At 48.8% G+C, this 27,774-nt stretch overlaps 1 protein-coding gene across 2 annotated transcripts in view; it reads right to left on the bottom strand.

The window, feature by feature from the left end:
* Positions 1 to 27,774, bottom strand: part of MAP2K6 (mitogen-activated protein kinase kinase 6) — a 61,627-nt gene that overhangs the window by 3,535 nt on the left and 30,318 nt on the right. Inside the window, exons 4-12 of one of the 2 annotated variants that reach the window (XM_075518600.1) lie at positions 27,391 to 27,504; positions 25,676 to 25,795; positions 24,777 to 24,893; positions 24,273 to 24,324; positions 21,990 to 22,117; positions 21,191 to 21,268; positions 20,271 to 20,410; positions 17,278 to 17,323; positions 13,670 to 13,785 (exon numbers count right to left, since the gene is read on the bottom strand). In XM_075518600.1, the coding sequence (XP_075374715.1) occupies positions 13,708 to 13,785; positions 17,278 to 17,323; positions 20,271 to 20,410; positions 21,191 to 21,268; positions 21,990 to 22,117; positions 24,273 to 24,324; positions 24,777 to 24,893; positions 25,676 to 25,795; positions 27,391 to 27,504 (873 nt within the window). In that variant the 3' untranslated portion in view covers positions 13,670 to 13,707. Of the gene's footprint in view, positions 1 to 2,127; positions 13,786 to 17,277; positions 17,324 to 20,270; positions 20,411 to 21,190; positions 21,269 to 21,989; positions 22,118 to 24,272; positions 24,325 to 24,776; positions 24,894 to 25,675; positions 25,796 to 27,390; positions 27,505 to 27,774 lie in introns of those variants that run through there. The other variant, XM_075518599.1, reaches the window with a different exon arrangement.

The raw sequence follows: 27,774 nt of genomic DNA, 5'->3' as shown, positions 1-27,774 counted from the left end.
CTTCATTCCCGCTTAATCTGCATTTCTCTTAGAGCAAGTTTTACCTTTGGTGGTGGTCAGAGTGGATTAAGATGGGTGCCTGCAACTTCTGAGAACCCATTGCCAACCCAACGTTGGCCCTGCAAGTCACGTCCAGTGTGAGCGACTCTGTTTTGGGAAAGTAACCCAAAGAATGGCTATATAAAAGATATGCTCTGGACACGTTTAAATATTGTCTTGTACAGGGCTGGAGTTCCTGTTCGGCTGTGAGGACCTCAACTTCCACTCTTCTTCTTTTCCTCATTTCAATGTGACGTTAGTTGTGATAATGCAGGAGATTATTTCGCAATTTCATTTTCTGCACATATATGAAATACTATATAGTAGGCAAGGGAGACAGAGGGAACAAGATCTGCCATTTTGCCAACTAAAATAATTGTATTACAAAGCTCAGCACAGCTTACATTATTGTGCCATGTTCCATCAAACTGTATCCCAAAGGTGCATATGTATCTCCAGACTATTTCAGGGGCTGGCAGCTGCTTCAGTAACTTACTCCTTTTTTTTTTTTTTTTTTTTATCTTGGGGCTTTTAAAATTGATGGGAGGCTGAAGGCAAGAACTGATGCATTGTAGATGACAACAAAGGAGACTCCATAAAATTGCTTTTGGCATCTCGTGCGCGTTCCGTCTAAATCTTATAAATTACTGCTGCATTTCAGCGATAAAAATAGTTTTGTATTTGGAATTGATTACAGTGAGATAAAGCTCGAATAAAAAAAAAAGTACTGATGCATAAATATTCTGAACATACACGGGTAATTTGATTTGATAAAATAAAAGTATGGCTCTTAATTTTTTCCTTTTAAACAGAACACGCATACACACACACACACATACCACAGTGCAGATAAAACTTCGGCAGCTGTTTTGCTTAGGATTCCCAGAAATGGCTATGTGCCTCTTGCAACTCTTCTCTTCAGACATTTTTATGGCAATCTCCGTATCACTGGCATTCCCATCACCGACGCCGGGTAACATTCTCCCTGCGATCTGAAAGCATTCAGCCCAGGCCACTGCGCTGCTTCTATGCGATAAACATCGATTCCTTTCCTGTGCCCTTAAAGGTTATTATATTAACTAGGCTATTTTTCTTTAGTTCGTTCCTTAGCACATCAGCTCTGCAACTAGTGCTTTTGCCTTAACTGGAACTGCAGGATCAGCAGAGGGAGCTGATATATTGTTTTCGGCAATTCTAATATAAATGGAAGCATAATTTTATTTACATGAGAAAGAGGGAAATAGCGATTCATGTTTCAGTATGACCCAGACCAGCATGCTTTACTCAAGCAAAATGCTATTTGACTTAGCCTAATAAATTAAGGGTGAAAATTGGCTTTGCATCATGACAAATGCACAGCCTAGTAGTTAACCTTTAAAGAAATGCAAGGCTTAATTGCAGATAATAGTGATGGGGCTGGCAGTGGAATCAAGAGTTGGATCCAGGACCTGGTGAAAGAGAGAGCAAAGCATCGTGTCCATTTTCCAGCCTGCGAGCACAGGGGCCGAGAGCTGCACAAAACCCACCGCTCGCTTCGGCCACATCGGTGCAAGCTGCCGAGCGAGCCGCCGGGCTTCCAACCCCAACAGCACGTGTTGGTGTCAGCCCAGCTCCAAGACCCGCACCCCCAGGCAATGCTGGGCATGGAGGCTGTGTCCACTTGCAGCCCCTTGAATCCCCCCATCCCGGCTGGAAAGCTGCTTTTTTTTGGGGGGGGGGGGGGGGCAGGAAGCCGGCTCCTCTCATCACACCAGCGCCCTGCCAGAGCCGCGGCGGGAGCCGGGGCTCGCACCTTTGATGTGGGCTGGACGGGATGTGGATGTGTCTGCTCTCGCCAGCCGCGCTAGCCGAAGCGCAGAAAGAAAAACCAATGGCAGAAAGAGTGTCAATTATTTCTGTAGAGCAGCTTGAGCATTCCTGAGTTTTCAGTAATGTACGATAAGCTGTTACGAGTAAGATGATCCTTAAAAACCTTCCAGATGAATAGCAAAAGCAGTACAAAGCGTGTCCCCGTCCCCAACAACTGGTAGTACTTCCACTGAGTAAATACAGGTAGACTGACAGCACGTTACTTTTAAATTTCATTTATTTATTTTTGTGTACATTTTTCTTAATTTGACTGACATACCATTGCTATAAAGATGCCCTGCTCTTTGAATATTTAATCCAAGACCACTAGTTCAAGTGTGGTTAGGAAAAGTCACGGCAAACATATGACTGGAAAGAGGTGGTTGGTTTTGACTTCCAGGCAGTTGTCTGAAGCATTTCATAGATGCACACAATATTCAGCAGAACACACGCACACACAGTGCTGAGTTTAACACACACACGCACGCGCGCGCACACACACGCACATCTGGAAAACGGTTACAGTGGTTGAAGTTTCAAAAAGGTGTACTGTCCCCTTCTCTCAGCAGCAGTGATAAACCTTTGGATATCCTGAGAAATAAAATCGAAGCGTAGTAAAGAAGATTAACTTATTCTATCAGCAAGGTTTGGGGTTTTTTTTCCAAGTTAAATATATTCTCCCAATCTAATTTTTTTTTAAATGAAGAGGGTGGAGGGAAAGGATCTGGGGCAGTCAGGGTTAAAGAATACCAGTTCAATTGTTCCACCAATATTCTTAATCCAGTACAACACGGATCCTAAAAGCATCTCATTAAAACAACAACAACATTAAATAAAAGCCTATCTAACGTTACACACGTGGTCCTACTGTCAGTCTCCTACTATTTATCGTCTTCATAGTACGAGGAACAGCTTTGAGATGAATGAAGACAACACAGGTTAAGAGAAGTGTTTCAGACGGAGCGGATGTGAAGCCGTACGGGCGGGCAGCCGGGCGACCACCGAAGGACTCCAGAGCGCTGGGAGGACTCTGTGAACTTTGCGATATCTGACTGATGAAATTTCGCCTGGTTGCAGACAGGAATAGGAGCGATGGTTCGTCATGGCACGGGGAGGCTCTGCCTCCTGGCCGCTGGCTCTGCACTGCTACAAACCCTGGGCAAAGCCCGAGGGGACCTTAACCAGCACTGATAAGAACCTGGGTGCCATCTCACAAAGATGACAACACCTCATTTCTTTTAAATATGCCACTAGTATGTGTTCACAAGAACCGGCCAAGGCAGGGAGAGTCTTTCTCAAAGCTTGCTGTCTCTGGACCAATCCACCCTCCCCCACAGCTATGATTCGGGGTCTTGCCTTAGGGTGTGGGCAGTTTTGATTCTCATGAGGACAGAGTTTCCTCAACAAGGCTAAAAATCAAAAATTGCTCATATTGCATTGTCCTGCCTTTTCATCTCATACTACCTTTTCCATTCCTCCCATCGACATGAACACCAGTGCTTTTCCCGATGAGCCGCAGAGCCTGTGCTCCTGCGAGCTCCCCTGTGCCACGCGCTCCCTCGCTGCGAGAGGGGTTGTGCGAGGTTATGGGCTGCTAAGTAGCAATGAGCACTGCAGAGGAAACAGGCCAGCAAAGACTTAGACAACAAAAACAAACATGAAGCAATTAAAAGGAGGATGGGAGATGTGGTCTGATGTACTTTTGCCAAGAAATAAATATTTTACATTGCCTTTTTTAAAAATACTTGCATTGTGTTTTTTAAATCTCCAAAATGGTAGACTTACTCACTCCACCCACCCGTGCACAACACGTGCACGCACACACACACGCTCACGCACATGCACACACTCCAATGCACATACGTTTCCAGCTTTGTAGAGCTACTGGATTTACTTTGAGACAAGTTTCTTGTGCATTCTGACAATTTACTTTGAGACAAGTTATTTGCAAGAAGGCAAAGTTCATGCATGGCTTTGACAGCTCCACTTTCTCATAAATGGTTTTTGAAAAGCAGAAAGCAAATGAGGGCCAAAGCTCCATTTAAAGTTCACCTCAGATGCCTGAAAAGCATTTATACCCACATCCTTCTGAGGTCCCTGCTTTATGAACTTCTAATGAATTCCACATTCTGCTACCCAACATTTCTTATACATAGGGGGAAGAAAAAACAAACCAGAAAACCAATGCAAGCTGTTTGAAAACAGATGCACCACAGCATTCTTTATCAGAAAGGCTGGGGAGGCTTTTGAAGCAGTAGAGCAGCGAGGCACCTTTGCAAAGAGGAGAAAGGGAATAAAAAGAACAAAAAGCTGATGGGTTTGAGCCCCCAGTCCTGCTTGCCTCGCACGGGTCACGCTTACGGGATTTCACCTCAACATCTCTTAGAGAGCGAGAAGATGACGTTCATTAGTTGCTCCACCATTTCTGTAGGACTCGTGTCCTCCATAGCCAGAGCAGACATTTGGCCAGCGGGTGCCTGGGTGGCCCTCAGCCCTGCTTCGAAGCAATCCTGGCAACCCCGAGTCTCATAGGCTCGAGAGCTAAAGGAAAACTCCATGTAAATTTGATACAGAAAAGCCTGGCATGAGACTTGGACAAACCAAGTTCATCACAAACCAGATTTTATTTTTCAGGTGGAAAATTATCATTTTCTCAGAAGTCCACTGCGCTTTTGGTTAATGATGTTGTGGCACAGAGCATTTTTACCAGTTAAACTGAACCTGATGCTAGTCAATCCCCTCTTGAAGGAACAATTACAACCCAACTGGTGCTTTTCCTATTAAAAGCGAAAGAGTGAGTAGGTTTATTCAGAAGACTCCAAAATGTTTAAAGAAAAATTGAAAAATGCAATTTTTTAAAAAAGATTCCTTATCCACATCCCTAATTCTAGAGCAAACCAGGTCACTAAAAGAAAATCTAAATTGCTATAAATATAATTTAAAATAATATTTAGCCATCTACTGCCATTCGCCATCCCAGCTGTTAGGAGATACTACAGTGATTCCATATGGCTCGAGGGCAGGCTGAGAGACACCTTCAGCACATCTTGGATAGTACCAGAAATGGATAAATAATAAATAATAAGAACAGGAGAAAGAATAAACAGCCTCCCACATGTAAGGAAAAGCAGAGACTTTCACAGTTATAAAACAAATGATGTTACTGTAAAAAAATCCTAAAAATAAAGTAAAATAAGGACTTGCAGCAGGTTGGAAAGCCTTCTCTTTTCTAACGTGTTCAAAACAAAGGTGCTTTGCCTGTGCCCTCTTCAATACCAGCAGACCACTGGGAAGTGGTTGCTTTTCCATTGTGCTCATATCTTTTTTATTTTTTCTAGCTGAAAGGATGTGGAAATATCCTTGTTACAAATTTACTACCATCTCCACAAAAAGCAGATTTCACACCTTAAGACAGAAATGCTAGAAATTTCATATATTTTGATGCTAAACATGGTTCTTTGCCAATAAAACTGCAATTCCTTAAATTGAAGACTTCGGACATTTTTAGACAGTTATTTTTTCCTACAAGCAATGACAAGTTTTACTCCAACGCATTTCCAGTTTGCAAGAAACTACATTTAGTAGCTTCCCCCCAATGTATTGCTATTAAAAACTAAACGCAAAATTCCACCTATTTTGTATGTTGTGACTATTTCTAGCAGCCCCACTGGCACAGCGACAGCTGTCACCAAGCACAAGCCGCTCGAGTCACAATTAGGGAGGAAACAAAATGGTGGTAGAGCTCTGGAAATTCACTTCATACATAGATTATATAGGAAATGTTTGGAGCCAAATCCTGGTTTTGGCAATACTGTATTTTGAACCAGGCTTTTTCCTGCCGGTAGAGCCCCAGTCTGCCAGAAGCCCACCAAATGGCACGGCCCATGCTATTAGATATTTATGCAAGACTCACGAGTAAATCTGGGCTAAATGTGGACGGAGAGCTCTGCAGCTGCACCTGTAGATGTGAAAATTTGTTCCTGACTTAACAGCTATGACAGAGACTGTAATTTATCTTTAAACACACCTTTTTGGCTCTTACATCTCTTCACTCTGGCTGTGTAAATCAAGGACACCTGGCCCTTCCTGACTTTTCACAGTATCCGTCCTGAAAAAAACCACACAACTGAGCTGAGAAATACCGAAGGCTTTCGGATATTGTTCCAGGACACTCCGAGATGGCTGAATGTTCTTTACTAGAGGGAAAAAACCGAGACGTGGCAGACCCTGATACCTCCATCACACAACCCCTGGGGAAACTGTATCTACCTATGTTTTTGGAGGCCACGGGCATGCTTGCTGCCAGACCACTCTTTCCAGCCATCAGACGTTGGCCGCCTCTTACTGTAGCACTTATCTCCATCCGCCTTCTGGCACAATTTGGTGCGTACCCTTGCGTGACGGGTCACAGCGTTCTGGAAAGACCATGGTCTGATCTCTTATTTTCTCAAAAATTATCTGGGGCAAAACCAGACTGAATTAGGATAAACCCTGAGCTGGCCTTAATTATTCCTGTAAAAGAAACCAAACAGAAACTTTCCTGATCAGTTCAGTAATACTTGGGGTGTGTTTACTCTTTATTTAAAAATTACACTATTCTGAGTTTCCTGGATTTAGCTAGGCCCAAAAGCGAAAGTAACATATCAAAATACCCTGAAATAAACTTCTAGGAAGGGTTTTCAGGTCTGGCTAAAACCACATAGCTTTGGAAATTGCCGAAAGACATCTGATCTTTTGAGATTTCCATCTCTATTTCCAGCGCGTTTAAGACACTTCCAAGCTTTTCCCAGCTTATCCTCCCGGTACCTCGCAGCCGCTGGACTTTTGCCCCATCGTTTAGAGAAAACCAAGAGCCTTTCGAGGAAGGAAAACGCAGCCCATCCTGCAACCCGGCTGCCAGCAAGGGCAAACCACCTTGGAGCGAGGCTGCTGCAACTCTCTTTCTACTTCCAGAAAGGGATTTTTAATGCAATGGCAGCGAAACACGAAAGGAGAAGCTCTCGCCTCGGCTGGGTACCTGCAGGGTAGCTGGCCCCGGCTGCGGCTTCCTGTTAAGCAGGCACTGGATAACAGACAGGCAGCTCCTTCCTCTCCCAAAGCGCTCTGCGGAGAGCTGGCTGGAGGCCCCTTTCCCTTGCCTTCACTCTGACCAACCGCCTAGAAAAAAGGCTGCTGGTAAAATCCCAGACAGTAAAATACAAAACGTAAAGGTGACTGAGGCGTAAGGTGTCGATGGAGGCGAAGAGCTTTCTAGCAACCCGGGAGTGCGCTAAAGGAGGCCATGTAATAAATGACGTGCAGCCAAAATTGTTCCCGGTGGAACGGCCCTGCCGGCTGCATAGGCCCCTGAAGAATTCATTTATCCCTGTGGCCTGTAAATTAGGTATTTCCACCGGTAGGCTAATTAGAGACCACCTTAAAATGTTTGCCCTCTCCTTTCTCAGCCACAGAGGCCTTTCCCATGCTTTCCCCAGTGTTTAAGTCAGACCTCTGAATCTCACCGACGCGCTCAGCAGGGGAAGCAGCAATGCACAAGGCCACGCAGCAGGCAACAAGCATCAGCTCCCTTGCAATTTTTCCCTGTGGGTTTCTTTTGGGTCTTAGATTTTGTTTCTCTTGCTGGAGGTGGGGATGCAGCCGTAATCTGGGACTTGTGAGCAAACCCATTACCTACAAATCTGAGCCTGAAGGAGTACATGGGAAGAGAAAGGGGAGTCAGGCTGCTCTCACCAGGCTATGTACTCGATCGAGTCTGTGGCTGCCTCTTTTGCCCTGTCTTTCTGCTCCAGCCTTCCCCATCAACTCCAGACCTTCCTTGGCAGAGTGGATTGACACCAGCTGCCTACCTGAGGACTCATTTTGTCCCTATGCCATTAAAACCACCCTTGCAGTTTACTACACTCTCTTTAGAGTCCTCTTCATTTATACGGCACATGAACCTCTGTGTCCAGACCGCTGGCACCACCACCTCCTAGCTGTGACTATACACATCTGCAAACACATAAAAGCTGAGATTCAACTGAGCTTTTTCTGGCCCTCTTTATTAACAAAATCAACTGCTTTTATGGTGTGGGGTTATGTGAAGGAGCAGCGTCCTTTCAACCTGCAACACAGCTGCCTACTGCACAGAAAGCATTTCTTCCAGCCACGGTCCGGGAAAGCAAATCTCACTGCACTGCAGAGCTCCGGCCTGCCAGAGCACACGTCAAATTTCATATTATCCATCTGCTCCAGTAAAGGCTGAGCTGAAATATTAATTAGGAGATCTGATCCCTTCTCACCAGAAACAATCTGGATTTTATAGCTCAGCCAGAGGCCAGCGAAGCAGACAAAGCTCTGTGATACATCCTTTGCTGCTGGTTAACGGCTTTCAAGGAAACAACCAACTTGGGGGGAGGACACAGACTGTAAAACATGTGGACATCTGGTCTGTTTTGTCCACCCTTCATCTCCCCCATGCTCAACCCCCACCTCCTAAGTGCATGTTCAGAACAGAGAGAGATGACTCCTCTAACATAAACAGCTATAATATGGCAATAAAGATTAATGAGTAAAACTTGCCATTTTATGTATAATCCGTGGGGATTTACAATCATTAATCTTTATTAGTGTGTAATAACTGTTTAGACATTAAGGACAGATTCTCAGCTGGACAAAACTGGCCTTATTCCAGCCAAGCCAATGGAGCAATGCCAGTTTACACCCTCCATGACCCTAGCTCTAAATGAGACCCATCCCCATCTGTAGGAATCATATCACTAACAGTATTTCCCCAACAGCAGGGGCAGACCAGGGAAGGCAACTATTTGTCTTTCTCTGTATCTGAAAAAGAGAGCTGCATGTGTCCAGGAAGCTCAACAATAGACATGTCAATAAACATGAGGAAATTCAATGAAAAAGCAACAGCAACAAAAGGAACCCCAAGGAGCAGGGAAGTGGATGATTTCTGAGGCAAGACTATAAGATCTGGTTTGGCAGGAGCGTAACTAAGAGGGATGTAGCAATCTTTGGCATGTGAAAGAGTGAAAGCACCAAGACGGGCTCCCAGAGCTCCTCTAAGAGGAACAAGATGGAAGAGAGAAAAAAAAGAGCATCTTGGCTGGCTTTTCTGAGAGAGGAGTTTGGGTTTTGTTTTTAATAAAAAAGAGGTCTATTAAACAAGGGAGCTGGTGGGAACCTTGTCTGAACTACATCAGACCAGCCACTAAAGCAATGCTGCGTTGACCGAGCAGGATTTCCTCTTCCAAAATGTCTAGGAAAGAAGGGAAATGTGCAGGTACATACTTAGCTTGCAGCGAGCATGGAGAAATCCCAGCTAAGGCTGTGCATGCCGGTGTCTCTGCCCTCAGCACCAGGCACTGCTCTGCTGCGTGGGCGAAGAGCCTGGCAGCCCCTTCCCACCACGACAAGGTGCAGCTAGCACCCACCCAACAGGCACACAGCCACCTCCCTCTGCACCTGCTGAAGGACTGGGAGCTCAACTGCGGATCTTGTTTTAGAGCTTTTTCTGAGTAGTGACCCACCAACTGCCTCCTCCATCACACAGGGGAGGCCAGCTGCCTGCAGAAATGGTGTTCCCACCTCTTTAACAAGTCAGAAATGCCTCCTTCCTCACCAGCAAACCCGACAAAAGTCAAGAAAAATGCAGAAGTACAGTACATAGATATCTGTGTAAAGTTTTGTACACCTGGAAAAACTCCAGAAAAGATGGGCATTTCACCCACTGCAGCAGCACAAACCTGGCATTTAAAAACAGTAACCAGCAAATGCTCTCCAACTCCTCTTTCAAGTTTAAGGGACCAGTGGACTCTTGGGGACCCAGAAAATAGCTTTCCTGCCAGTGACACTTCAAGAGCTCTAGCAATGGCAAGGCCTCAAGCGTCCAGGAGGTTGCAGGAACATCCGGAGCCATATGGTGGAGGAAAAAAGAGGATGAACATCGTGCCCTGGTAGTCCCCACGGCTGGCCACAGGGACGGGCCTTGCATCTTTCATGCAGCCCGATAACCACTGTCTGGGGCAGAGCGGAGAGGCCCTCCCTGCCGTGCAAATGGCTAACCATGCTGGTATTAATTCACACAGCCGGTCCAGGTCACAGCTCAGTGTTGAGCTCCGAGCAGCTTTTCTGTCCTCTCCACTCCCTGGTGTGGTTTTGGTTTGTTTCAGGTCTATGGCACAAGACCTGCTACTTTTGCAGTTTAAAAACCCCAGTTCAGGACAATCTAACATGCTGCCCACAGTCCTGTGCAGTCTGAAAACAAAAGAGTTTTTGGAGAACAGCTTTAAGCCTTAACACCTTGGCTGTTCAGGGGGCATGGTTGTTGGGAAAGGCTTAATGTCCCAGAAACCATGCGTGTCCTAGGCAACCCTGTGCTCGTGTTATAGCCAAGCAAAGTTCTGAGCACTCACCAAAGGCTTTTCATCTTCACAGAGGTTACAATCGAATGAAAGAGAAAAGAGTCTGATTTTCATCTTGTAGCCCAGCAAGTTTGCAGAGCTTTTAAGCACACAGGAGTCCCTGGCTCTCCTCCCTGTGCCAAGAGCTCAGGCTTCTAAGAAAAGCCTGGGTCAGGCCAAGCTTTGTGTCCACATGTGCCACAAGGGATGCCGAGACAGACAGACAGCCTCTGCACTTCTCTCCTGCCATAACTACCTTCTGCAGTGGTGATCACTCGGATCACTCTTTTCATTCACACCAGTCATACGGATTCACACTTACTCTGGGCTGACGCAAATGACTTTTAAAGGAACAAAGTCATGGAGAATCAGGAGGGAAGTGAAGTGATTTGTTGCATGCCCTATTGTAATGTCATTAAAACAAAGGGATTAGACGGCCCAAGCACTGCAAGAGCAAAAAGCATAAAAGAAAGCACTCAGCCTGTAGTGTCGAGGCATGTAGGAATCATTTTAGAGGGTTACTAGCTGCAGACAACACTGACATTAATTTTCTATTGGAAAACGCTGGTGACATTAATATCTGCTATTAATACTGAACTTTGACAGTATCTCATAAATTCAACCTGTCAATTACAATGGCACTGAAATAAAGGTGCTCTGAGGTCAAGGAGATGTGGTGTCCAAATGAGACTTATATTCCAGGAGAAAAGCGGCAAAAACAATCTTTAACAAAAGCATCAGATCCATATGTAGGAAAACCAAAGGGTGGTTTTAAATGTCATGTTTTTCAAAGCGAGAATTGATGCTGGAACCAACTCTATAAACTGGCTGGCTGGACTTTTAGCTGCAGCTGAGGACAATCAATCAAAACAGCTCTGCGACTCTGAGAAAGTGAGAGAGAGAAAACACACACACACCATGGAATATGAGAGGGCAGATTATGAGCCATGCGAGGCCTCTTAAAATTACACTGCGAAGTAAAACATCCTTGTGTTTCATCCGCAACAAAATGTAACCTGAAAGGTTCCCCTTGACACAAAGCGGAATATAGAGCTTATCGTTACCAAGGGCCGGGCAGGCTCATGAAAGTCCGCTGAGGAAGGGAAACCTCCTCCCCGAAGTCTGCACGACCCTTGAGCTCTTTGCAGCAAGGAAACCCCCGCACCCCGCCTCCTGCGAGCCCTCCTCAAGCCACCCTGCTCTGCAGCTGAGCGGCACAAGGATCGATGAATCCCCATGAGCAATGCCCCCCGATCTCCTTCGATGCTGGCCCCAGGGCAGAGCTGCACTATTTCAGGGTTCACAGCCACCTCTGTGGGCACTGCTAGCCACGGCTGTGGTGGTGACGGTGGCAGCCCAGGCACTGGCAGTGTCTACGCGCACCTCTTCAAAGTGGTCGGCATGTCCCTAGCACAAGAGGTACCACCGTTTGGGAACCCCTGCTCTAAATACTGCCCTCCCCATCAGCCCTTCCAAGGGATCGCTTCCCAGACAGATGCCCAGGCTAGTCCAGAAGCCCAACCTGCACCAACAGAGACTGGAGCCACTAAACTGGGAGAGAAAGGGCTGGATCCCAGGTTGAATTACATCCTGCACAACTTAAATATTGCAGAGCAAGGCATGCTTCTAGTTGGGATTTGACTCTGAGAGTCTGCACTGAAGCGATGGATGGGGAAGGGGAGCATGTGGAGGGGCATGAGGCACGCGTGCACACTCGGGCACAGCCGCGCGCACAGGCATTCTCCTTCGCAGGGCCATGGGAAGGAGCCACGGGCAAAGGCAAAGGACCTCATAGCCGAGCAAGGCAGCTATGCAGGTTTGGCTCAATCAAGCCAGCGTCAATCTGGAGCCAGTGGCCTTGCTCCAGACTCACAGCAACACCTTGCAGTGCACGGTCCCCGCTTTCTCTAGACAGTAACCGTGTTACCTAAAAGCAGCGTGATCTGCTGTCTTCCCCTCCCACTCCGACAGTCCCCGCGCTCCTGCCCTTGGCTAGCAGCTTTTCTCTGAGGACCTGGCCAACAGCAACGAGCTCCTGGTACGGGTGGGCTGTGGTTTCCCTGCGTGGTTTCCCAGGCTGCAGCTCTTGTGGGGGACACCTGCAGCCCGTGCCGGAGCCCAGTGCTCCTGGCTGCCTTCAGCATCCTGACCAGGACTGGATATGGCCCAAACCGCATGCCGGCACAGGCTCCAGGGGAGCTCGCTAGCACTCCCAAAGTCTGTGGGCAAGCACAGAGGGATTGCTGCCGATGCAGTGCCGAGAGCCCTGGAAACTCACATGGAGATAAACCATTTTTCACAGATGTTGTGCTATGCGGACTGTTATCCTTTCCCATGTGGAGAAGGAGAGAGGAACTCCCTTTTAGGCGCAAAGCAGCTCATCCCCAGCCCAAGGGAGCCCCAGATGCTGCAACGCTGCTGGGCTCGCGGGCAGGCGGGGACTGACCACTGCAGCCTCCTCCTGATCTTTGTGCAACTTATCTGACAATCTATTTCCCTCTGGGGCTTGTGTCCCAGACACTATCCCAGCAATGTCTTCCCACTCCAGACCTCATCACCCACCCAATATAGCAGAGTAAGTCGGTGGGACGTAGGGCAGGGGCTTTCCCTGGGCAGGAGGCCGGCAGTGCACCGCAGGCGGCAGGCTGGCCGGGACGTGCCGGCAGGACTCAAGAGCGTGGTGTCCGGAGAAGAGGCGACTTCGCGGGACGCTGGGGCCTCCCTCCCTTACAGTGATGCTGCCTCACACCCTGCCTGCGAAAGCAGCTCGAGTAGCTGGGCTGAGATCCTTGTTTATAAATTCTTTTTACGATGCACATTAAATATTTTCCACAACACAGACAATTCTCTTCTTTCTCTTCTCCTTTGACACCTTTTCCCCAGCAAAGCCCTACAACTATTGCTTGCTGTGGCCTCATTTAGCATCACCATCGTCACCACACATTCATCCTCATACGAAACAGAAATCTATTCCATCAAGCACTTAACATAAATATTAAAATAATGGAAGGGACAAAATATAAATCTACATACAACTTCATGACTACCATAGCACCTATTACCATGACAAAGCAAATTCTGGTTCAGGGGGAAGGGAAGGGGGATGAGGAGAAAGTTAGGAAGAGGGACTCTGACTGTCATTAAATATGTAAATCACTCTTTTAAATTTTTTTTTTGTTTTGTTTTTGTTTTAAGGTTACCAACCTTATTAAAATTCATTTCACTAACCAGCTTGTTCTATGTCACTATGGATACCAAAGAACCCTTTTAAAAACTTCGGCAAGGCAGGGGTTTCTCAGAATAAAAACAAAACAAAACAAAACACGGCGACTTTCTGTTGGTGCTTTCATGACAAGTCCTGCCACGCGCCCCTCCCCTGCACCCACCAGTCCACAGAAGGGCAATTCATTTACAAGTCCAGTTCTCAGTCTCCCAGGATGAGTTTGACAAAAGAGGCGACGTCTGTCTCTTTGGATTCGTGCAGGGTGAAGAAAGGATGTTGCTGGGAAAGGAAAGAGAGAAAAAACAGAAAAGTTTATCATTCACAATGCTGAGGACCGAACCTAAAACCTTTTCAGACAATCTTCTAGACAGTGAAACAGATTTTGTTGCTAGCATCATAATATTGGGCTTTCCATGTTTGGAGCTGAGGCAAGTTGTGGAGCCCGAGGGGCCACTTCAGGAAGGCTGCAGATTTGTGCTGCCCTCTCAGATTCCCTCTAAACCCTGCCCTGGCTGGGAGGGCTGAGGTGGCCTTGCTCTTGAAGCAAGGGAAAGTATTAAAAAACACTGCCTCCGTCTCTAGCACGTCGTGCCCTTCGGCACACGCTGGCTTGCAGCTCTGCGGTGCCCCAGGAGGAGACGTGCTCCTCCCGAGACGGTGGTTACCCACCCCACCACACGCCAGCTCCAACGGGAGCAAGGAAAACCTTGCAGGAAGGCTGACTGCAGTGGGTTTTCCCTCAGCTTCCTGCTTTATCTGTGTATTTACCCTCTGGTGACTTTTGGGTCTCATTTCTTCCCTGCAATTGCTCATACTCGCAGCAGGAGATGGCTACTTTACCCCTAACCACCGCAAAGAGGAAAGCCACCCTGGCTGGAAAGCCATCCACAGCTGTATGTTTAACTACTTAATCGTGACCAACATGGGAAGACATCCTGCCAGAAAATCTTGCCTACATTTCAGCACAAATGGAAAAATATGTGTAAGGAGAAAAAAAACACAACCAAATGCCCCCTGACAGCAACAGCAAAGCCCCTCTCTGCTAGCACCAGTGACTCTGCTGCCGGGGGCTGCAACACATCAGCTGAGATCAGCCAACTTCCACCTGAAATCACCAAACACTGGTGACACCCACTGTCCTGGCAGTTAATTGTATTGATTTGTATGGAGGGTGTCAGAGAGAACCAAAAGGCAGCTTGGGCCCTGCAGGGCTCACAGGTGACCTCCACTCTGTGCAAAATGCTGTTGTGCTTTCCATATGCAGGCTAGGGGAGCTTGGTTTGATTCCTGACCCTCTCATTTCAAACCAGATTTTTAAAGACAATTTGGGGTTTCCAGGGTTTTTCAAAGCTGCCCCTCACCTCGGTCCCTGAGCGTTGGCTATTTCAATGATCATTTATGGCAGTGGCCAAGTGGAGGGAGAAGGAGAGCAAAGAAAAGAGACTTTCCAAGGTGGGCTTGAGTGGAAAGTTATCCAGTGAATAAAAAAAGGCAGCTCTGAGCAGCCGGGAAGCGACCCAAAGACACACCAGCAAGGAAGAGGAAGCACAATTATGTGGGAAACAGAGCTGAAATGGGTTGAGGCAAGGATCCAGACATAATTTAAGGTCTCCCTGGGTCAGACAGTCACGGGAATCGAAGTGTCCTGAATAACTCTTGGAGAGATGGCCCAAATGGCCCGCTGTGTTATTATCCCAGCGTGATGCCACTGCTTTCACATCCCAGCTAAGTCGCACCCAAAGCAGAGCTACTGCAGCCTGGAAGCACCCGCAGCATGACATGGGTGGCAGCGGTGGCCTCCAGCCCCATCTCTCAATGAACCCAACCCCTTTGCAAGGAGTGAGTCTGGTTACAGCACAAAACACCCTGTGCCAGGTGGGATGTGCTCCATGCAATGTGCAGACCACCGGAGAGGAGTCCTGCAGTAGTTTCATGCTCCACTTCACCTGGGGAAGTGGGGTTTAAAATGAAATTAAGCATCCGTATCAGTTTTTCTGATGCTCAAGATAGCAGCACAGAGTCATATTTTCCATGAGAAACCTCAATTCCACAGGAAAGCAAGGGAGAAGACTTGGTCTAAATGACAAGTCCAATCCAGTACCGCAACTTAATGCCATAAGAGAGAGAGGAGGGAGAAAAAAACCCCAACAAAACAGCAACCCTCAACCACAGGACCTCACGACATTCATGTCAGCCATAAAATACCACAGCATTGAGATACTCTGGAGAGGTGATCCAAGAACCTAATTCAATAGAAATGCGCTCGCTTGCCAATGGGTGTTAATGCTGCAACAGACGGAGCTGCTCCGGTGAACCTTTTTGATAAAAGGCCATTTGGCAAACTTCAGAAATTCGCTTAAAATATATATGTATTTATTCAATAATAAAAAAAAAAAGGGGGGGAGGGGGAAGCCATAAACCTCGGGCCTCCCTTTGTCTGAAACCAGTATTTGGGCAAACTGTGTGTAAATCAGATCTATATATAGTCTAATTGCATTACAGAGCCCAGCAAGAAATGCCACAGGAATTATTCATTGCTTACAACTCACGTTCAAAAGGTACACGGATTTCCAGCATGTCTGGCAGCTAGAGAGCACCTTAAACCCTGGCACCTTCACACCACAGAGGTCCCAACACCTCCGAGCAGACAGCCTGAGGCAGCGATGAGGCAGACCCCCTGGCTGGCATCGCGCACGTCCTACAAGTCATGGGGCAGGAGACGCCAATGCTTGAGGAAATTCTGCAGCACTTTCCACCCTTAACCGAGAAGATCTTGCCAGTGGCACCGGACAGGGGTGGGCATGTAGGGACAGGCAAGCATTTGGGTCAGGATCTTCAGAAATAACAAGTTAGGCACCTTCCTGCCTTTAGCAAGCTCTGAAGCAGGTAAGAGTAAAAATGGGACTACATGCTTATGGGAGTGAAACACTGACTTCCTAAGCTCTCCTGCCTTTTGCTGGCTGTTAGGAGCACTATGATTGATACCAAAAAGTCAGGAGAGAGAGAGTCCATGAAGCTGTGGAGCCCTAGCAGAAATATCTCACCACAGACCTTGTTCTTGCCAGCTCCAGCCTAGAGCTCTGGCTGAGTATACACCAGTGTCTGCACTGCTGGGAGTTCACCAGCAGTTAAGTGCATCTGACCTCAAAGCCCTGCACTGCCTTGCATTTCCCCTGTTGTAAGCCTTTATCAGCATTTTCTTCTTTAGTTATTCCTCTGTCCTACACGTGCTCACAGTAACCAGTCTCTAAGCAGCAGATGAAATTCAATAACCTGAATTATTAGTCACAGACTCATCTCTGTCCCTAACATCCAAGAATTACTCTGTCCAAAAAGTCTCCTCTCCAAGGCCCCATGACAGTAAAGCCTAGCAGGCCACTCAGCTCCTGCAGCCCATGTGGAGCATCCGTGGTGCATCCATTTCACTTATGTGTTTGAAGCCATCACACAAATCCAAGAAGAGGATTTTATCCTCACTAACTGACTCTTCACAGCCTTATTCTTGTCCCTTAGCAAATTTGTTAACTGCTTTTACATATTTTTCTCCCTTGATCTGACTGGAATAGCACCTGAATGACATTTCAAAGAGCATCTCTGATTTGCAGTCACCCTCCCAAGACCCTGAAGTGCCGTGACTCTCACATCTGTTATGAAAATAGAGATGTTAAGTATCCCAAATCACCAGTCACTATTGGAAACCCTGTCCTCAGCGTCTCATTGTAATCCATCTCAGCTCTGAACCAATACACGGCTTAATGCAGGCATACTCACCATAAGCTCTGGGTATGTTGGCCGTTCTTTGGAATTCTTCTTCAAGCTTTAATGAAAAAAAAAGAAGAAAAATTTTAAAAGTTACATTCTGTATGCAATTTAAGCAAGGCCATAAAACTATACCATGACAAAAGCAAGGTTTCAAGTCCCTGTAGAGTAAGTTCAACTACGCATCCGTATGTTAAGCGAACAGCTTCGGCCTTGAGAACACCTACAGCCAACACAGCCTGCACGTGGGCCCCATATGGTACGCAGTGCTGGGTACACACAAGTGCAGTGAGCTCAATCAAGGTCAAACAAGAGATCCGGAGACACCATATATACCAGTCAAGACACTGCCTGTTGCTGGGGGCCAGGTACAATGGGGTTTTTGGCTATCCAGTAGGCCAGTGTACTAAGGGAACGGATACAGCCTCCAACCTCTGATTGGGAGCGGTGACCGAGTGGCTCTGAAGCACGTGTACAACTATTTGTTTATCACCGTGCTGTTATCAGCGGGGACGGTTACATGGGACATCCTTTTTTTCTCCTCTCCTACAACAGATGGCTCTGGAGGGTTGTAGCTGGAGGTTATTTTGGTTTCCCTCCAGCAGAAAATAGCTTTTAAAAGACAGGACGTAATCTCTACTCACTTCCTGACAGTGTATTTAGGGGAAAGACACTTGGAGCAACTTGAAAAGATCTTCACACACGTACACGTCGGTGGCGGGGAAAAGGTGTCACACTGAGCAAAACAAAAGTGAGAACCTCAGCGATGATAAGTCGCTCCTCTGCTGGGATTTGCTGGAGCCCAGAGGAAGCAGAGGACACACACTGAATAGATATTTCCTGCTTGCTGTGTGTAGCAGGCTCATGTTCAGTGTCATGTTGTGAATGAACAGAGGAACCTAGTAACGATACGTGCCAATATTGCCGAACTGAAGGTATGGGATGTGTCACATCCTCTTGAGCTCAAAAGCAGCCCAAGCTGAGATGCTAAGGTGAATTTGAAGGTTAGGTGTGTCCAGAAGCAGGATTTGGGTATAATCCTCCTAATTTAGACTCCCTACAAACAAAAACCTTGTTCCCAGGTTACCAATACACCAGGAAATCTGGTGACAAGTTACTGAAATCAATGTAAATCTTCAGGAATTAAGAGACATATTTGGATCTGATCCTGACTCAAGACATCCCAGGAACTTCCCTGCAGTAGCTACAGGTAATCAGATTTTCGCTGCCCCAGGCAGCAGCTGGTGTGATTCACTCTGCGACCTCTTGAATTTGAGATAGTCCTAAGCCAGGCCAATCTCAATACACTGAGTTGATGTGACCTGGTTTGGTGTAAGAAGAAATTCTCAGACTCCAACAACACAAAATTAGTGCAATCTGCAGCCAAAGCAGACTTTTCCAAGTCCATGCCACTCCACTGGCATTGAGGGATCTTCAGTGATCCTGGAGGATAGGATTTGCAAAGAGAGGAACCGCCATGTGTTCCTCAAAGCATGAGCTTTCAAGACATGAGTGCTGCTCAGCGGGGTCATTCTTCTCACTGCAACCATCGTGAACGGCCGTGGATATCTTACTCCTAAATCAATCCACAGCTATAGCTGCAAGACACCGTGCTTGAAAAAGCAAAATGTTCAGTGGGGAACAACAGCCTGCCTGGCACAAACAGGCAACTTTGCAATAACAAGTAGCAAGCCAGCAGCATGGGAGAAAGGCAGCTGGTCCAAAATCTCAGCGTGGGCCTTGCAAAACCGGTGGGCATTTTGTGAGAGGGTTTTTCCAAGCCAGCTCCCACCTCTGATAGACACAGAGCAGTGTGGGCATGGGCAGGTATTCCCCAGCGCAGGTCAGTAGAGAGGCGTGCAGCTGAATCACGGGGACCTCGAAAACATGTTTGAACAAGACTCTGAAGAATCTGAGTGTCGGTACTTAAAGTCCCCGGGCAGGAGTGCCTGATAATCCCCTTCCTGGGTCACAGCAGGGCCGGCCGGGCTCCAGGCCCTGACGCTGGCAGCTTGGGAACAGTCTCACATTTCTGTATTTGTCGATCTGCTGTCCTTTCTTGGCTACCACGCAAACCCACCATCCACCTGCCAACTTGGCAAGCCGCGGATGGCACTGCAGCGCCTGGAAAATAAAAACGCCTCCCAGGCGGTTTCCAGGGAAGCTGGAGGGAGAAGCAGTCAGGAGCCGTGGGGCCGCCGCCAGCTCTCTTTGAACCATACGATGAGGGCAGCTGCGAGTCTCCTCGGGTGCTGGGAGAGCCTGTGCTTTTATGCAGCTCTCGCAACCTCCAGACAGCACGCATCTGCTCCAACCCTTTTCCTACACCACAGCCAAACTCTCCCGCTGCTTCCAGCTCCGAGTCCCACAGAAAGCAGCGCAGCAGCTGGAGGGCCCCGGTCGCGGGACGGCCGCCAACGGGGGCCACCACGGGGCAAACCCTGCACCGCCCCTGCCCTCGGAGCCGTGTCACCCCGGGAGCGGGAGGCAGGAGGACGCAGCCATTCTGCACCCTGCTCCCCTTCCCCGCCCCGGGGATGTGAGGGGCCTGGCGGACCTGCTGCCTACACCTGCCCGTGCTGCCAGCCCGGCCACGGACGCCCTGTGCTGTTGATGTGGGGGCAATGGCATCGAGAAAGTCTCCTAAATCCCTTCCTCCTGCGTGTCTCCCCAAAGCGACCAAGCCTGTTCCTCGCCACCTCAGATGGGGAAGAAAGACCCCCCCAACCACCATCACCAGTGCTCTGGCAAAGGCTGCGGGTTGCATGCACAGCACTGGGCCCCAGCCCGGCCCTCACGGCTCAGTGAGGGCATGAAGGCCCATCCCTTCCCCCGGGGGGATGTTTTGTGCAAAAATTTGGGTTGTACCCCAGAGAGACGCCTGTGGGACTGGGACACAGGAGGCCGCGGGCGCCTGCCCTCCTCGGCCTCCCCATAGCATGGCGGAGGTGTGCAGGGCGGGGGAGAGCGGGACCAGGGCGAGCGGGGCCGAGGGGGTATTTTACCATTGCGAGGTAAAATCGACGAACTCCGCTGAGAACTTCTCTGCCGGGAGCTGCGGCGACGGCTCCTCCACCACCTGCTTGAGCTGCTGGAAGGGCGTCCCCCAGGAATCGTAGGGAAAGCGCAGGATGGCCAGCTCGATCTGGGGAGACAGAGCCCGCACCTCAGGCATCGGGACTGGATGCCCCGCGGCTCGCCCTCCCGCCCCACGGATTTCGAATTCCTGTGTGCCCACCCAGGAGTGTGATTTTTTAGGCCCTGCACAAATACATGGCATTTCTTCACCCCACCTGGCCACCACGTCTTGCTTAACCTCCCCCAGCAAAAGGGAAAGGCCTGAGGAGACCCAGCAGTCTCCATATTCAATCCTCTGTTACCCTTGTGTTAGATGTCTCTTGGGAAAGGTTAGAAGTTAAAAAACAACCCCATGTTGCAAAGGGTAACTGCACTATAAAAATGACTCTGCAAGCAGATGGATTCCCCCTAAACGCTGCGTGGGAGACGCTACCCATCCCTCCTCTTTTGAGGGGGACTTTGCTTATTGCTAAGTGCTGGGAGTATTTTTTTGTGCTTGAAATCCAACCTGCTCCAAGGCGACAGACGTGCGGCGCCGGACGCCCTCGCCTTAGCCCATGCTGCCATCTCCCGGCAGCCCACGGCCACCGCAGCGGGGTCGTCCCCACCAGGAAGGCACCCCACCAACGCGTCCCCAGACAGCAAGGAGTTGACAAAGCAGCTCCATCCTCCTTCCCCTCAACCCTGCGGCATGCCTGGTACCCCAGAGCTGTATTCCCATTCCCACCCCGCCACCTTCCCAGGGAACCGCTGCCACCAGTGTCAGGAGGGGCTATGGGGAGGAAGAGGAATCCACGAGCAACACTCAACCCTCCTGGCATCGCTGCGAGCCCCCAGGTCACCCTACCATTGTGATCCCCAGGCTCCAGATATCAGATTTGACGCTGTATCCCTTCTGGTTCAGCTCCGGGTTAATTCTTTCAGGCTGTGAACAGAGGCAAAGGCGGTTGAGGAACAGGGATGGCCCCAGTGCGATGCCTGCACCCAGGGCTCACCGACCTCAGACGGGTCTTTCATGCTGGCAGGCCAGGACCACTTAGCCCATGCCACCAGCTTGCTCCCTTGGTTGTCATGGGGCCAGATCTGGTCCCACATCCTTGCCAGTAAGGGCAGACAGTGAAAGGGGTGACCAGAAGCAGATGATACCAGCACCAGGGACTGGGGTGGTGGAGCTGACCCGGCACAACTGGCACGTAGGGGATGACAAGCCTCAATTCTCCAGGACCATTTTCACCCTGTGCAAGTGCTCCACAGAGAGTGAATCCTGAACAGCAGCTCCCGGGAGGAGTCTGAGGGACCCAATCCCTGGGGACTGTTTTTTCTCCCAGGTGGAAAGTACTATTGTCCCCACAGGGCAAACGGCAAAAATGCAACACAGAGTAACTACAGAGCCTTCCTCAAGGTCACAGGGAGGTGATAAGGCAGCAGGAAGCTGTGCCCAGGAGATCTGATCCGACCCATGAGATCTGTCTCCCCTTTCTGCCCCTTTACAAGTAACTTCAGGGATACATCTTCCAAAACAAGTCCCCAGGACACATGCCGGAGGCTGATCCTTCCCCCTTTAGGATGACCCGATGCCCAGGCTCATGTTCCTCTGGCTGTCCCGCAGCAGCTTTCACACACAGCTTCTCCGCAGCTCAACTTACAGCCATGTAGGGTTTGCATCCTGCATCCATCGTTTTAGCAACCGAGTCAACGAGGTAACCGCTAATTCCAAAATCGCACATTTTCACCTGCCCCTGCGTATTGATCAACACGTTAGAGGGCTTTACATCTGCAAGAAGGAACACATACCACAGTCACTGTCACAGCATGGGTGGCTGTGCCAAGCCAAAAAAAGCCAAAGAGCTTCCTATCAGCAGAGGGCACCAAAGGTGCCCGTGCAAACCCCTGCGCTTTGTGCATGCCAGAAACCCGGCTGGCTGCAGATACTGCAAGTTCAGGTGACTGCCTCATGGGCCTGTCATATGTCCTGCAAGCGTCCCTTCACTCGCAGACTCCCCTCTCTGATTTGGGGGGGTGGGAGGTAACCCTGCACTGATTTGGGGGGGTGGGAGGTAACCCTGCACTGATTTGGAGGGGTGGGAGGTAACCCTGCATGTAGCCATCGTATCCCACCGCGCAGGGGATGGCCACGGACATTAGAGCGCTCACAGGGGAACGGCTCAGCAGGGCTGGAGGCATCTCCAGAGGATGTCTGCAAACGGCCGGAGCTCTGGCAAGTCCCCAGCTGGATCTGGTCTCATGCCAGCAAAGGGAAAATCCCATGGGGAAAGGATGAGGGGTGGGCAGGAAAAGGTGAAGAGAAGCAGGGGTTGGAGGGAAAGGAGGGAGCAGTAAACTAAGACAAGGATCAAGATTTCAGAAATGGCCTCTAATATTAAGGATACCAAGCTTGAAGGTAATGTGAACAGCAGCAGGCGTGTGGGTGCTCCACACCTTATGGAAATCAGGCCAGTGTCTCATCTATTTATTACTGCCAGGTTTATCTGCTTCCCATCACGGCCTTATAATCCTTGGTGCATTCACACTTGCATCACGCTCATGAAGGCAGTTATAATCACCATCAGAAAGGGAAATTAAGGCACAGAAAGAAGCTAGTAAGTGAAATCCATGAGAGGTGCTTTCCTGCACAGCAGGCGATCGCTCCCTGTGAGGCTAATCCCAGATGGAATCTCAACACAGCGCAGGTAGCGCAGGCTACCCTGTTTTCTCTTGTCCCAGCACTGATCCTCAAAAGGGAGCACTCCTTTCCCTGTTGCCACCCAGAAATAAGAGGTCTCTTCTGCAAGAAGGCCCTCTGTCTACATGTGATAAACTATTAAACAGAAGAGCTGAAACACCATCCGAAGGAAGCCAGAAGTTGCTTTTGAGTCCTGCTTATTAGAATTGGGTGGTTTACAGTTCATTAACATCTGCTCTCTAATCAGCATTTTGCAATCAAAAGCTTCAGGTATCTGAGATCCTCACCCATCTGTTACTATGCTGAAATAAGACAATTTTCAGTGGAAATCAAACAAGTAAACAGAAATCTGGAAGCCTAGCAGCATTTTCCACCTACTGTAAATGATACAGAAGGCAGAAACTCAACCCCCAGCCACATGCAGAATGTACAAAATGTGACTGCCTGCTGGAGCTGAACTCTGTGCGCTCCCGATGCTCCTTTCCCCGGCAGCCACACACTCCAGAGAGGGCTTTTTCCTCCTCATGACAAATTGAAAATGACCCTTTAAAAATCAAGGTGTCAAGCAGCAACACTGCAAATGTGTTTCTTTCTAAGTGTGTTCACGGCATCTTTGAGATGCTCTAGAGGGGAAAATGTCAGAAGAGTTTAAGGAGGGCATTTATGACTTCACTTGAGGCTACTTTAGCTATCAAACTATTCTGCCCCACCAGTGCTCAGGGAAGCTCTGAAGGGGCTGAGGACGGTTAGATCACTGCACGAGGCATCCCGCTGGCATGGAGATGCCTCTCACTGCACACCAACACGGAGCCGTCGAGCTAGGGGAGAAGCCTTCGCAAAGCCTGATCCAAAGCCCACCAAGGTCAGAAGGAAAAGTCTGTTTTAAGTTTGCAGAGGTGTTGAAGCAGACCATGGATTTAGACCATGCACTAGGGAAATGCAACCCAGGGGGAAACAGCCCCTTCTCTGCCAGCACAATCAGGCTGGAGCTCGCTTCTCCTCCACCTCGGGGAAACGCTGGGACCAGCGTGCCTTTTTTAAAAAGCAAACCAGCAGACATTTCCTCTGACTAGGCTTTGCTAGCCATGAGATGCTGGGGAATATTTTTGCTGTCAAAGGCCCATTTTATCTCGGGTATTTTGGGATCCCTGTGCCTGGCTGCAAGGCCAGCCCTTGGGAGGCTGAGAGCGCACGGCGCAGGGCAGACAGACACCAGCATGGTCATGGCTGTGTGCCTGGCACTTACCTCTGTGGATCACGGAGAGCTTACTGTGTAGATGTTCTAGTGCTTTTACGATCTGAAACAACAAATCTAGAGTGAATCACAGCTGGCAGCACCATGATGAGGAGGAAATGCTATCTGGCTTCACCTGCCCCATCCTCACCAGACCTCCTTGGAGAGAACTACATGTCCCATGAGTCCTGCACCCTCACAGCAGCCCAAGGTGACGGTGGGATCTCCCAGGGGCACCAGGACCCTAATGAGAAGGGAAAGGAGCTGCAGAGCCCTCCCCACATCTAACGCTGTGCTGCCTCTCAATTACGTGTACAGGCACATTTGGGGTATTTATGCCTTATCAATAACATCATCTCAGATGAGATACTGGAAGCCAGCTAGGAATGTTCACGTAGGCTGGCCTGTGGACCATGCTTTTCCCAGTGCAAATACAGCAGGGAGACTGGGTCATGTAGGACTTGGTTTAGAAGAGAAACACCCTTTCCCTTCCCTCCTCGCCCTGCTAATACTCACAGAGACGGCTATTTTTCCTAAGATGTCCTCAGGAATCGTCAGGCCTTTGTCAATGACGTGTTTGTAGAACTTGTCCAGTGAGGTATCCATCAGCTCCATGCAAATCCACACGTCTCCCTGGAGGATAAAGCAAGCAAATATCTGCCCACTGGAATGAAGCATCCTTTCCTTTCCTTTCCTTCCCTTTCACGTGCAAAGGTCTTTGGCACTTGCCTTTTGCTGGCCTGTTTGCCTCTTTCTGTCTTTTAAAAGTCATCCAACAAAACTGCTGGGCTTTCTCTTTCCCTCCTCCCCAGCTGGAATGAAGTGCTGTCCACTACCATTTAGGCTGTATTTTCTGCTGTCTTTTCCCAAAGCAGAGTCCTAGTGATTTAGGAGTCCTGAAAGTTATCGGGACTGAGGTTCCCTACATGCTCAGGTCACTGCAAATGCTCAGCCAGGAAAAGTTCAGCTCTGCAGAGCTATGCTTAAAACTCTTCAATAAATCTTGCTCTTCAGAGCTTTCCACATTTTTCCTCCATGTGGCTTTCTCATTGCAAGTCAGGACAATATTAACACTAACAAATCAGGCTGTGAGTCGGTTGTCGCCATCACTCAAACCCACCACCAAGCCCCAACGTCTCGGCACAGGGCCCTCACACATTCCTGGCACTGGGGCTTGGCTGCCCTTGGCTCCTCCTTGCGTGGGACCGCATCTCTCCTCGCTCGCCAAGAAGTAACTGTATGTGACAGATCCTTAGGCTGGGATTGAGCAAATCCATATTGTACCAAGTCTCCATGTCTAGATGGAGATTAAACCCCTGGCACTTAGAGGGAGTTCTAGGCATGGGAATTCAGAGCCTGGGAGAGGCTGCCCCAGTCTCCCAGGGGCAGCGCAGCTGATCTCCAGGATGCCATACCTCTCGGAAAAGTGCCCCGTAAAAGGTGACAGTGAAGGGGCAATCTACCGTCCTCATGGAGATATCCAGATCCATCAATAACCTCTTCTGCTCCTGACTGTTCACGGTGGCTCGGATCCGCTGGAAGACAAAGCATTTTAGCGTTGGCTGTCAGCACCTCCATACCACGCTGCTGCTGCTGCAGGGGACTCGCCACAGCCATACCCGTGCTGGCCACAGTGGCTTGACATCACACCGTTACCCTTTCATCGCATCTCTTTGTGTTACCCTTTTATTGTATCATCTCTGTCATAGGCACATCACAAGCACAGCACCCATGGTAGGAGCACCCTGGTGCAAGAGAGGGCAATGGTGGCTGAAGGGGTCTTCTCACCTCAGCCCAAACTGCAGGTGATTTTGCTCTTCCCTGCAAATGCCCCTCTTTTTGCAACAGCCAAAAGTCACTGTGGCTTGGGAGAGGAGAAAGGAGCAGGAAATCAAATTCCAGGCTGGTGGAAACCTGTGACTTTTGGAGCTGCAGTGGACATCTATTTACATCAGCAGACTTTGGTCACGAGAGAGGGCTCCAGCCCTGCAGCCAGAGCCCATGTTCTCCCCATGGCTTTGGAAAATGGACATTTCCCAGTCTCCCGGGGAGAGACGTCATTTATGTGAAATACCTGGAGACCCTCAGCTGGGAAGCACCACAAAGGGGCATGACACAGTCCAACACAGGTCACACACATACTCCAGGCTCCTTGGCCAAAGCCACTCGAGGTCAGTAATGTGATAGAATTAAACTTTTCAGTATCGCAGATGCAAGTAATAGGCTGAATGTTCCCGCCATACCCTCTTCAGATCTTCCATCGTACTCAGAGAGGTCTTTTGCAGTTTGGTGAACACCAAAGTAAACCAGAAGACCAAATGCAGAGCAGGGAGGCCCTAAGACACATCCCAGCATCCACAACAAAGTCTACCCACAACTGAGGAGCTAAGAATTTTCCTTCAGTTTGCTCATAGCTTCCAGCTCTGCATCGTTTTTTTCTTTTGTCTTATTCTGAAAAGAAACTTGAGCTAAAATTCAGCCAAGCAAAAATTGGTCCTTCCCAAAATACAAATTTTCCCATGACTACTTCCCTAAGCTGCAAGCTTATGAGTCTAAACTGCTGTTACGAAAACTTCTCATAATAGTATCTAGAAGCCTGTCATGAATCAAGATCCCATGGTAGCAGACAAAATGTGAAAACCCCAACAAAAATTTCCTGTTCCAAAGAGACTAAAAAAGTCCCAGCTGAAGAAAATTATCTTATGCAATTAAATTTACAGTACACTCTTCTTTACAATTACAATTAATGTGCAGAGCCCTGAATCTGAAGGTATATCTACATTAGAAAAAAATACACATATTTAAAAAATGTTGGCAAATGGCTTGTAAAGTCCTACCAAACCAGGAATATTGTAGACAAAGGTGAACGATATGTTTGCATGCACTACAATGCTGGAAACACGTTGAGCATCATACTTTTAAAACACACCCCTTTCCTTGATTAAATGGCCCAAATCTACCACGGCACTCTTTGCCCCTGTGTAGAAAGAGGATTTCATAAGGAAAGAAGTAAATCTCAGTAAAGGCATGTGTCAGAACAAGCAAGATGAGAAACGTGCACAAACGAGAGCGCAGAGGGTGTGCACACACAACGATACAGACGGAAAGCACCTCGGGAGGCTCACTCTACCTTCACTGCCATGATCTGCCCGCTAGGCATGTGCCGCATCTTCTCCACCACCCCGTACGCACCTCGTCCCAGCTCGGAGATGGGCTCCAGGTCATCAGCTTTCACCTCAAAGTTCTGCGGGGGAAAAAAACCATCAGCGCGAAGGTGGCCGCTGCGAGTACGTGCTATGCAAGGAGCGAAATGCCCCTAAAATCTAGCCCTGCTTGGCACATAAATTCACTTTTGTGCATCCCCCTCCCTATCTGCGTTCATGAGGCTAGAAACAAAATCACGGTCCTCAGGGGCTGTCGGGAGGATTAACTACTGTGCAGTAATGAGCAGAGTTCTGAAGAGGACGTGCCTCGTAACGACGCGAGCAGGGAGCCTGCGTCGACGAGCACCCTG

Source organism: Mycteria americana, chromosome 16, assembly GCF_035582795.1.
Source record: "Mycteria americana isolate JAX WOST 10 ecotype Jacksonville Zoo and Gardens chromosome 16, USCA_MyAme_1.0, whole genome shotgun sequence".
Taxonomy (NCBI): Eukaryota; Metazoa; Chordata; class Aves; order Ciconiiformes; family Ciconiidae; genus Mycteria; species Mycteria americana.
Note: the sequence above shows the minus strand (reverse complement) of the source record. Positions and strands in the feature narration are given on the sequence as shown.